This window comes from Mixophyes fleayi, chromosome 9 (assembly GCF_038048845.1).
Source record: "Mixophyes fleayi isolate aMixFle1 chromosome 9, aMixFle1.hap1, whole genome shotgun sequence".
Lineage (NCBI taxonomy): Eukaryota > Metazoa > Chordata > Amphibia > Anura > Limnodynastidae > Mixophyes > Mixophyes fleayi.
Genome location: NC_134410.1, coordinates 120,060,670 through 120,073,322, shown reverse-complemented (window position 1 = coordinate 120,073,322; position 12,653 = coordinate 120,060,670). Strand labels below are relative to the sequence as shown.

At 42.8% G+C, this 12,653-nt stretch overlaps 1 protein-coding gene across 1 annotated transcript; it reads left to right on the top strand.

Annotated features, from left to right (window-relative positions):
* Positions 1-4,391: 4,391 nt before the first annotated feature.
* LOC142101874 (uncharacterized) lies at positions 4,392-11,051 on the top strand. The gene is made up of 5 exons (XM_075186304.1): positions 4,392-4,440; positions 4,774-5,061; positions 7,855-7,941; positions 8,719-8,825; positions 10,893-11,051. Exons 1-5 carry the CDS (start codon positions 4,392-4,394, stop codon positions 11,049-11,051), a joined length of 690 nt encoding a protein of 229 aa, XP_075042405.1.
* Positions 11,052-12,653: the final 1,602 nt, after the last annotated feature.

The following is a 12,653-nucleotide window of genomic DNA, read 5'->3' as shown; positions in this document are numbered from 1 at the left end:
ACAGGCAGGAAACAGGAGATGAGTAGTACAGGGAATCCACAGTAAACTGAAGACACTAGTAGTACACAGGAGACTGTAGCGGGTATGGACCCAGCGATGAGTAGAACAGGAATCAGCAGGAAACTGAAGACACTAGTAGAACACAGGAGATAGTAGCGGGTATGGAAACCAGCGATGAGTAGAACAGGAATCAGCAGGAAACTGAAGACACTAGTAGAACACAGGAGACTGTAGCAGGTATGGAGACCAGCGATGAGTAGATCAGGAATCAGCAGGAAACTGAAGACACTAGTAGAACACAGGGAACACCTTCAGAGACTCACAGGGAATGAGACTCAAGATCAGGCAATGAGGTAATGAGCACAGGTGCCTTAAATAGGGAGTTGCCTGATCAACCAATTAGATAAAAGCAAAGGACACAAGAGTTCTTGGGTGCTGCGAATGCGCAGACCATCAGGATAGCGGACGGCCGCGGTTCAGGATAGGTGCCGGCAGGAAGGCTAGGGAGCCACGCACCAGCGCAGAGGCACTCACGGTCCGGTGAGTGACACATCCGTCCTTTTCTCTCTCAGGATGCCACCAAAACTGTCATCCACGCACTCATCATCTCCCGCCTCCATTATTGTAACCTCCTCCTCACTGGCCTCCCCCACTCCCGTCTCTCCCCCCTCCGCTCTATACTCAATGCGGCCGCAAGACTCATCTTTCTCTCAAGCCGCTCCTCCTCTGCCTCCCCTCTCTGCCTTTCCTTACACTGGCTCCCCTTCCCCTACAGAATCCTTTTCAAACTCCTCACCACCACTTACAAGGCTCTCTCCAACTCTACTGCCCCTTATATCTCTAACCTCCTCTCCATTCACACTCCTGCCCGCTCCCTGTGTTCGACCAACGACCGCCGCCTCTCCTTCACTCTTATCACTTCTTCCCACTCCAGAATCCAGGACTTTTCCCGTGCAGCCCCCCTTCTCTGGAATGACCTCCCTCGTTCCATCCGTCTCTCTCCTACTCTGTGCTCCTTCAAACGTGCACTCAAAACTCACCTCTTCTTCAAAGCCTACCAACCATCTATTTAACCCCCATCTCCTCCCTTTAGCTCGTCCTCCCTTCTCTCCTCTTGCCTCAACTGGCTCCTCTTGTGCCTGGTCTGTTTACCCTCCCTTAGGATGTAAGCTCGTATGAGCAGGCCCCCCCCCCCCTCCTGTCTCCATACCTGTTCTTCCGCTCTGTCTTTACTGCATATGACTAGCCGGAGTTTCTGAAGTATTGGTACTTTTTGTTCATTGTTCTGTATGGTTTCACCCTGTATAGTCTACTGTTAGTACTGTGTGCGGCGCTGCGGATACCTTGTGGCGCCTAACAAATAAATGATAATAATAATAATAATAATTCACAAATGGTAACTTGTTAATTAGTCACTTATTTTAATTTAAGTGACTTAAAAATTAGGTGAACAGAGTCAAACAAAAGGAAAAAACTTGTCCACATCAAATGATTAATAGTTTATTATAAAGACATTGACGGGTAAACCCATTGGTGCATTCATATAATTGGATAAGGCTAAGATTATTAAAGAACAGTATGTAACAAAAAACAATATATAAAATTATATTAAATCAAATCACATATATTTAAGTAGGGCGCTGTGTAATAGAAATAGTCTAATATAAATTTGAAATGAGTAAGAGCATTGGCTGCCTCAATGGGCTCTGTAACCACCTAGAATAATTCATTATACAAGGAGAAAATTTAGAGGCGCTCACTGACTCTTAAACCTGCTGATAAGTAAGTGAGATCCTCTAAATCTCCTCCTTGTGTTAAATAATAGAAAAATGAAAAAAAAATCAATTAAGGAGAATGTGAATGAAAAAAAAAAAGGAAAAATAACCTAAAAAGGTGTAAAATGCATTCACAGAATGAGAATTAACGTCTAGAGAGGTGAAGAGTTCATTAAAACACTGAGTGCCAACATGTTTAATTGTATATAGTAAGAATAAGTTTACATGAATATGAGATGGTAAATAGCAGGATACTCCCTCCATTCAGACAAGTAAGTGGCAATCGCAGCAAGAAACATGTATATTTGAGAAACCATCATCTCATACTTCAACGTTATGTGACCTTGAGACAATTGTTGCAATAAAAAGTCAATTATAGAAAGAGATTGTATCATTTTTCAAATGTAATTAATTTTCATGTACAGTTCCAGGTTTTAAAGACATATTCCTGCTAATGAAAAGATACACACAAACCGCAGCTGCAAGAACAAGGGGTGATTGCTATAATGAACATAAGGAAAATAGAGCAGCACTGAAATGTGGTTACTGTGGAGTTTAAAAATCAATTAAACGATTGCAGGATACATGAAAAGCCGAACCAGGAGCAACTACAATAAACGACCATTTATTTGGCTAAAATAGCAAAAAATAACGACTTAAAACAAAATTGCCTGAATTACAATCAATAAAACGCAGATATAATAATATTATTTAGACCATCAACACCACATAATCAAATGATGTAGAATGAAACCATGATCAAGTTCTTGCAGATTTCAGATAAAACATACTCATTCCGGTCTCAATAGGGAAAAGAACAGTCCACACACATGGGAATAGTAGTATAATCCTCCTTAGAATGTTCAGTCAAACTTAATTAAAGTCAGATCTTCCTGGTAATGTCCCTGTTGTTTCATTCTGAGCAACTGCTCAGTTTAGTTATTTTTTATTCTGTATGTTAAATTCTTACTATCTGTCCTTATTGTCTGGGATTTATACGTTAATGTTTGTTGAAGATAAATGTTTAAAATGTAGAAAATGGAATTTTATCAGTGTCTAGGAAACCTGCTATGCTGGAAGGGCGGCGGTCAGTACAGTATGTGTAGACACCACAACCAAATCACACCACAACCACAACCAAATCACACCACAACCACACCATCATACGTCATCCCACCTCACAGCACACTCAGATCACTGATTGGCCGCTGCCAATGCCAGATTTCACCTGTAAGCCCCAATGGGGCAGGGACTGATGTGAGCGAGTTCTCTGTACAGCGCTGCGGAATCAGTGGCGCTATATAAATAAATGGTGATGGGAAAGTATGCTGGGCCAGTTATAGGTGACCATCCTGGTGGAGGGACCTATACATCCACTGCTGAAACGTTGTATAGACATGTCCCTATTGTTTAATTCTAACCAACTGCTCAGTATAGGTATTTTATTCTGTATATTAAATTCTTACTATCTGTCTGGGATTTATACGTTAATGCAGGGTTTCCCAAACCCAGTCCTCAGGCCTCCCTAACAGTGCAGGTTTTCCGGATCACATGTGACATAATTAGCACCACCTGTGGGTCTGTTACAATGTGTCAGTCAGTAATGATTACACCTGTGCTCCAGCAAGGAGATATGGAAAACCTGCACTGTCAGGGCTCCCTGAGGACTGGGTTTGGGAAACCCTGCGTTAATGTTTGTTAAAGGTGAATATTTAAAATGCAGAAAGTGACATTTTCTCCTGTCTAGCTCCCTTGGTGTGCAGGTGGTTGTAGAGCATGAACTCCCCCCGGGGAAGTTTCTTCAGTGTTTGCAGGTTTATCTTAAACAGAACCTGAGCTGTGTGTGCAGACAGTAATAACAGATGTCCTGGTTTATATCTCCTACTGCGATTGTCGTTATATATTGTACGAATTGTCAGAGGGGCACATTTATCATGTATCGGGGAAAGTGAGAAATACTTATCAGTCCTTATCGCATGGATAAGGATTGATGTATTTCTCAAATTTATGAAAAATGGATCACAGAAACAGCAGTTCCGAAAAACTGCTGTTTCTGTGTTAAAAAAAAACCCATACTCACCACTGCCTCTTCGGTCGCGCTGGCTCCGGATCTCCTCCTCTTCGGTGTACTTTCTCTTCTTCATGCTACTGCGCATGTGCCGTCCGGAGAGCTTGAGGCTGTGACAGGGAGGGATCACAAGATCACTCCCTGCGCATGCGCTGTCCAGCTCTGCTCTCCGGAGCAGAGCTGGACATAACGAAGAACACAAGTTTCACCTGCATTTCCTATGATGTACGCCAGCTTCAGTACATTAACACAACAAGTTCAATGATATCTGCTGCGATGCACCGTTAATAAATTTGAGTTGGACACATCGTGGACTAAATTACACGGTAAGTGCACGATAGTGCAATACCGTTATTTCTTAAATATACCCCTTTGAATCTTCTATAGAATGTTAAGTATCACACGAGAGGTGTTGGTCGCTGATTGGTCGCAGCCAGATGTGTTACCTGGGACAGTAGGAGAGGCTGGCTGCCGGCAGGTGCTATGTACGCTGACATCCAGCTCCATACACTACAGGCGGCTGTGTGGACATTGGTTGTATCGGCATCATGTACCATCTGGTCTTGTGCGTCTGTGTCCTAGGCATGGGGCGAGCCGGTAATGTGTGACTGCAGACACCCGCCGGGTGATGGGCTGTAAATATTACAAGTAGACACCCGCCGGGTGTTACACTGATAGATGCTAGTTTAGGAAGGTGCCCGAGTGGGTGGCTGAGGGTGATATCAGTCCTCGTGTCCTGTACTCTATAAGCTGTATCTGATGGGTCCTAAGCCCCCTCCCCTACTTCCTGCCTATGGCTCTGCAGCCGCAGCCTCAGCCCAGCAAAGCATGCTGGGACTTGTAGTACCACCACAAGTTACTAAAGCTTGGGGTAATGACATATCTTTTTTGTCTAGAAAATGAGTAATATAATTTATTTATTTTGTTCAGCTGGTGCTCCGCCGCCTGTCACACAGAAGACATCCCCTGTATCTCCACGTACAGCTCTATGTATGGACCTGACTGCCGGAGACCTTGATGTTAACCGTACTGTTATCAGCCAAAGCCGCCGATTTTACTGTAGGTTGGAGAATGGTAATCTTACAAAATTGTATGAAAAAGAGGCTGAGATCAGTGGGAGCTGTGTGATCCCGAACAACGTTCTGCTATCCGGGTGTTGCAAGGTGACCAGAATCGATAAAGGGGGGAACAGAACTAAAGTGAATTACACCATAGAAGGTCAGAGTCATCTATTGGAAGGAATTTCATAAACCGTGCGCAGTATTCTGTTATCCTGGGAAACTTTTTTGAGTCTGTATTTTATTTGTATATATAATGAATATGTGTGTGTGTGCTTAAAGGATTTCTTTTTATCAACAGTATTACTTATAACATGTACATATTGGACCTCATTTAGAGTCGGACGCAAAGTCCGTTTAGGAAGTGTAGGAGTGGGAGTGTGCCGCAGCTTGGTAGGGTATTATGAGTGCAAGCAACCCCATTTGCGTCCCACTCTTAATACCCTATCGAGCTGCGAGCAGTTCCTGCAGCTAGCTAAGGCTTGCTCCACCTAATTCCTGCCGCACAGCTTTAGCCCTGTTTTGACGTGTGTTGCGTCTGCGCCTCACTGCGACTAGGATGCATTTATATGGTCACGGCTTCACAAATCCGTGTTGCTCCCATTCTCTGGTAGTGAGTCGCAAGCTGTCGCAAGTGTTAATTGCGTCCAAGATGCAGGCGGATTTGGGGCTTTCTGCACATGCGCGGTTGTGTTTTTTGGTTAGATGCGCCTAAAACGGACTTTGCGTCCGACTCTAAATGAGGTCCAATATGCATATTTAATCATTCACATCCCTCCCTGCTCCACAACTACAGCACTATTCCCTACAAGTGTATTTGTGTATAAATATATATATTTATATCACTGTTTCCAAGTGGGCATTTGAGAACAAAAAAAAAAAGAAATTATATATATATATATATATATATATATATATATATACAAGTTAACCCGTGCATGATACTCATGCATTCTAGTCAAATCAAGGTACTTAAGGTGGTAAAAAGGTTCTTGTCATGCATTTGGGCCATAGCCCAGGCCTCAACCACCAACCACTCCCCACTGTCACCCCCGGCAACCACCAACTACTCCCCACTGTCACCCCCGGCAACCACCAACCACTCCCAACTGTCACTTCTCCTTCAAGAAATATATATTTTTTTTAAATCTTTATAAACACTTTAAACAATTAACAAATTAAATTAACAAATTAAAAACATCTTAGTATACCAAATTTCAGCCCTTTCTGAATTTTTTTTTTCCACACACACTAAGAATTTAGTAGGTCAGTGTATAACTCCGCCCAGCAGGTGGCGCTGCAGCTTGGTTTTATATTTTTCACACACACACAGACAGACTAACTCACGCCACTAGACATTTATATTATAGATATAAGAATATTATTTACAATTTTTTCAACCAAAAGTCACAAAGTAAGTAACATCACAAAGTATATTTGAGACAAAAGAACAATACTTACAATTTCCACTTCCTAATTGCATGACAACATACAGACATGTGATATAACTTTAAAGAGAAAGCATGGGGGGGGGCAGGAAGACTGAGCATAAACAGGGAAGGTGGGATCGAGAACGGAGCAGGTGGGCCAGATAAAGGAAATATGGTCAGAAAGTTGGGGGAGGGAACAGTATGAGCCTGGAGACAATATGGTAACTTGTAGCTCAGTCTGGAGAAGTTGTTTAGTGTTTCCGAGGAGCTAATATCCATTCGTTATCCATCTCTAAGGGGGTCAGGAATGAGGTAGAAAGTAAGATTTATAGGTGGGAGTATCTGTGAACCAAAAGGCGGATAATTTGGGAAATTTATCTACCTCCGCTAAGGTGACGCTATCCATGGACAGTAATAATCTATACTGCCAAACTGTTCCTTAATGGCAGGCGGTGAGGGGGATTTTCAGTGCACCCACCGGAATGAGTGCCATAGCGGTATTATTTACATTTGAGGAGGGATTTCTTGTAATTAGAGTGTGAAGTAGGAAGAGAAAGAAGCCAAAATTGTGGATCTACTGTCACCTCTGTCCCTGTTATCTCCCTTGAAATACAAAAAACTATTTGCCAATATGAAGGGAGTTTGGGACAATCCCACCACATACGGAAAACATTTCCTGTAGCCGAATTGCATCTCCAGCGGGTGAGAATTCCTATAGTCATAGAAAACCTCCAATATACAGCATATGGCTAAATGTATTCTGACTGCAAAACAATAACAAGTGGTGAAACTATGGCTACGTGCTCCCCTTATTTTTTTCTCATTTTCCCTGTAATATCCAAATAAAAAAAAAAAAACATAAATCCTACTGATATGCTACCAAACAGAAAAGAATAATCTGAATTTCAGTTGGCTAAGCTCAGTTAATTCTGTTGAAAGTGACTTGTAGAGAAAATATGAAAACATGTTGGAGAAACATGGTCCTGTGGGGGTTAATGAGTTTGTCTTCAAGGTAATCCAATTGGCCCCTCGGACTGTAGCAGCTTCATTACTTGGGACTACTTTAGCCCAGGAATACATTGTGTGTGTAATTGTATTTATTTTCCCTGTACTGTGTTGGAGCATGGTCTGTAACATTGTGAGCTGAGCTGTGTGTAGGGAGTGTGGACAAACAATGTCCTGTGTCTTTTACATATTGCCCCAATACAATACATTTTAATAATGGTAAAGGTTGTTATTTTTCCTTGAAAAACCTATTTAGTTTTTTACTTCAGCTCATTAATACCAAACCCAACAAGTAGCTTCTGTGCAGCTGCTGAGTGATGTTACAGGACTGAGCTTCTGACACTGATCCCAGGACGTGTCTGTACCTACTGACTGGTATGTGACAGATGACAGAGGGGACTATATGATTGTATGGAGGATCCTACATAGTGCAATCAGATGGTGACTTAATTCTTGTAAAATGTAATCTGGATTTCTAGTAATGTGTTTTTCTCTCCATCCTCCTGTTCTCTGTGCAGTGATAATGCCAACCCCACCTGTCATCATTACTACACCGTCTACCACAATCCCGGTATCTGCAGGAACCACAGCGCCTGCTCCTACAGGTAAGTACATTAATGGGCTACATACCTGCATTGCATGTAACTATCAGGTACAATGGGTGTATTTGGACGTTATATAACTGGTTCCTCTGAGCTGTATTAGGATGAAATCCTCTTTATGGTCTGAATTCTTAAAATATCAAAGCTTTCAGATGTCTCAAACTCTACTCCTGATGTAATGTTAATATAACAAGTACTCTAATAATACCAAACAAAGATTTAGATTACTAAAAACTATCTACACACAGATCCCATCATTCAAACCTTTTATTTGTTATCTAATTGTCTGCGTCTTGTTTAGTGTGTGGGTCACACAAGAGCGATTACTATTAAATACAACTGGTAAACTTGTCTACATTCGTCCAATTTTCTGTCAAAGTTTGGAAAAAAAAGAAATATAAAACGCCATCTGGTAAAACTTGCAGGAAGGTATAAGTAAAGAAGTGAGTCCTCAGATGGTGACCAACCCCCTTATTTTACATTTTGTTGACCGTTCAGCCTAGAATAGTGGAAACAGTGAGGTACTGTGTAGATCATGAGATGTAATTGATTGCAGATTATATTAAATCTGACCGATGGTTCTCCATGGCCGGGGTACAGACCTCTGCTTATATCCCATCTCTCTGCACTGTCCCCTATATACATCTAATACTAACGTATGACATATATGATGTGATTTATCCCACCTGCTCCCACTACATCTGATCTATACTAGTAACGTATTTCTCATAAATAAAGAAGTCCCATAAGACCTTCATGTGCTGAATTTATTGTTCGTAGGCAGCAGCTGGACGGGTATAATTGTTGCCCATTGCTTGGTCCTGGTCCTGGGTCTGGTCATGTGCCAGATGTACCGTTCCGGATACCTAAACAGACTGCTCACAAAGGTGGGTATGGGTAATCACCTAGGACTAAGTAGGACTAGGCTCAGGGGGGTTATTTATGTAAATAGAGATCATGGGGTAAATGTATCAAAGTGCGATTTTGCAACTCCAGCGATTTTCTCAGGAGAGTTGAAACTCGCCGATGTATGAAGCTGAGTTTTCATACCAAATTGCCAGAGTTCTGCTTCTGTCAAAATCGCTACTTGCAAAATCGCCAGAGATCAATCTCCCCACTGTTTGCCACTGCAGCTATACAAGTCTCCAATGTATGAAGCTGCGAGTTAGCAAACTCAGGAGAGTTTGCTTCTAAACACGCCAGATACAACACGCTGCTTGATAGCAGCGTGTTGTACAAACACATCACTGTTACACTGCCCTGGCAGTGTTAAAATGTTAAAGAACAGATAAAAGTTATTTTTTAAAAAAAAGCGTGAGGTCCCCCCACTATTTATGCTTAACCCTAGTGCTGCCTGACTAGTGCTGATCCTGTGAAAATCGGGGAAAAATTTTGCGTGGGGTTCCCCCGATTTTCACTTTGCCAGCACTAGGCAAACCAGCCAGGGTTGGCGGCACTATAGCAGGGGGACACGCGGCAGGGGTCCCCCTGCCATAATGACTAACCAACCCTAGGCTGTTCAGCGCTGGGCTGGATTCCCTAGGGAGTGGGGTCCGCTGAAAAAAACGAGCGGGCCCCCCCCCCTAGAAAGAACCAGCCCAGTGCTGATAGCACTAGGGCTCTTCCTACTACCCCTGGGCTGTGGGTAGTAGGGTAATACGGCGCTAAATGGTTAAAAAAAACAAACTGACACCAATTTTGTTTGTGGAACTACAAGTCCCAGCCAGCCAGGTTGCCAAAAACTGTGTGGCCATGCTGGTGCTTGTATAACTACAAGCACCAGCATACCCACGGCAGCCAGGGCATGTTGGCACTTGGAGAACCACAAGTGCCAACATGCCCTGACATCCCTGGCTTGCTGGGCCCTGTAGTTCCACAAAGAAAAAAGTTTACAAAGCCACAACACCCTCTTATAAACCACATACATTTATTAAAATTAAAAACCCCACAATAAAGACACTAGCCACCCTCTTGTTAACCACCACTATTTATTAAAAATAAAAAAAAACAAATACTTACCGATGATTCTTCTTTCTTGATTGCTTGGTCCTGTCCTTAAGTATTTGTAAATCTATCTTGCCGGCTTGCCCCAGTCCCAGCCATTTATACCTCCATAAGGGAATCTTTTCCAACAGGAACTCTACACCCAGAAGGGGCACATATTTGTAACATCCCGACTCTTTAGGCTTGATTGAAGTTCATAAAAATAAAAAACTTGAGGCCCCGCAAACACCTCCTACCTAGTAGGAGGTCCTAGCCGCAATGCTCTTACGCCGTTTGCGTAAGAGCTAACTACTGTATTATGGTATTTTCCCACGCTAGTGGGGAAATCACATATTATAGTATCTAGCGCTTACGCAATTAACGTAGCGCATTGCGTATGCGCTACGCTACTTGCGTAACCTGAATTTACTGCCGAGATTTCAACACGCTGGCAAACTCGCAGTTTGATACATTTACCCCATGGGTGAAAATAGCATGTGGTAGGTGGTTATGACCGTGGAGAGATCCTCTAGCTGAGCATATAGAAAACCACATTGCACAATAAATCTTCAAGAGCGCACATCTCCTTTACAGAACCACACAAACATAAATATATAACACATACATGAACATATGTTCCATCTTGTTTCTTCTATATTCGTCTTTTTACATGTCTACATGAAGCTGGGCAACTTCTGGGCAGGTATTTAATACGTGTAAACATCCCATGTAAATGGCAGGAGCACTGTGCTCTTGAGACCATGTGACATCATCACACTGTAAGGCTGCTGGTTTCAGCTCAGAGTGCCGATTGGCTCCGAAAGATCACATGGGATTGGTGTCATGGGGGGGAATTCAAGGCGTCTGTGAGACATTTCACGGTGGAGATTTAAATAAATAAATAATTATCTGTGAACCTGATCAGTACTGGAATACTGCAAGGGACACACGTCAGCCGTTATGTTTGGAAGCAAAAAACAAACCTATTTGAAACCGAGAAGAGGGTTCTTTACAGTAAGAGCAGTGATCCTGGAATGCTCTCAGAAGTACTGGTATCAGCAGACACTGTAGATGGATTCAAGAAAAGATTGGACATGTTTTTTAGTAAAACTGATATAAAGGATTACTGACCCTAATAATCCCACATTTTGTGTTGAGCCCTGGAATGATGTGATTGTGAGTATGGGACAAAAGTGGAAACTGTCTTTACCTTCTAAGGCAATAATGTATGTATACTATGTATATAGTTACTGGTGGCTTTGCTGCATTCTGGATGACCTGGGAATAATGTACATTAAGGGGGCGGGGCACAGCGTGATGAAGGGGACACAGTGTGATGAAGGGAGCACAGTGTGATGAAGGGGACACAGCGTGATGAAGGGGGCACAGCGTGATGAAGGGGGCACAGCGTGATGAAGGGGGCACAGCGTGATGAAGGGGGCTCAGCGTGATGAAGGGGGCACAGTGTGATGGAGGGGGCACAGCGTGATGAAGGGGACAGTGTGATGAAGGGGGCACAGCGTGATGAAGGGGGCACAGTGTGATGAAGGGGGCAGTGTGATGAAGGGGGCACAGCGTGATGAAGGGGGCACAGCGTGATGAAGGGGGCACAGCGTGATGAAGGATTTTTTTTTCCTAACAAACTAATTTGCCAAAAATGTAGAATGTTATGACAAAGAATACATATTAATTTCATTTATAATTTATATTAGTTATATTATTCTTATGATAATGTTTGCTGTTTAATGTATTTATTTGTATTACTCTCTCTATTAAAGAGTATTATATAATTTGTATTAAAAGAAAAAAAGCATTACTGAAGGAACAAATAATTAAGAAAAGAGGAGGGCGCATGTGACGAAACGAGTGTGATAACCCTGTGACCATTCTGTTTCTCGTTTCTCACATAATGTTGATTATAGCAAGTACTTTTTATAGCTCTTGCTTTTGTTCCCCAGCTCACCAGACTTCAACTGCATTGTCCAATAACTTGTGGCTAAGGGGACATTGTAGCTCAGTGTAAATATGTATGTTGCGTATTGTTTATTGAAGATGTGGCAGGAGTATGTTATTCATTGTCCTTAAAGTCAAGCCAGGAGGGTTATGGGTAAAGATCAGGTGGTGTCCAGGATACAGGTGAGAGGGCTGGAGCTGCATTCATTCCCCCCCCTCCTTCCTCTACAGGAAGCATGGAACAGCTGGGGACTCTGTGACATCACAAAGTAGTGTAAGGGGTTAATTTTAGGAGGGGCTCACTGCTACCTTTATCCTTGTAAGTAGGGGAAGCCAATTAGTATCAATTGTTCTCCTTAGGACTAGTCCAGACATTATGCCTGCATCCCAGCAGGGGGGCGTCTGTGGAAGGACAGCTCATCTTCACTGCCCTCTCCAAACCCCCTAGTCCTGCACTGACCAATGGTTAAGAAGAATAGACCCAGGGGTTTGCCTAGGGAGGAGAAAGACTGTGGAAATTAGACCTGAGATATAAGGAGCCAATCCAGGGGGGAGGCGGTGTTCATTCTGGGATTTCATTCATGAAGAGTGCAAGATCTAGTTTTGAGTTGTCATTCTCTACTAGTCTATATATGCAGCTGAGAGAGATCCATGGGTTGTGAAGTCTGGACAGCCAGGTGACTAGAATTCCTTAAGCTAGTGGGGTAAGGGACAGATGATGCGGTAAACCTGCCTGGAATTTATTTACATATTCTAGTGTTGTTTGTATGACAATAAAT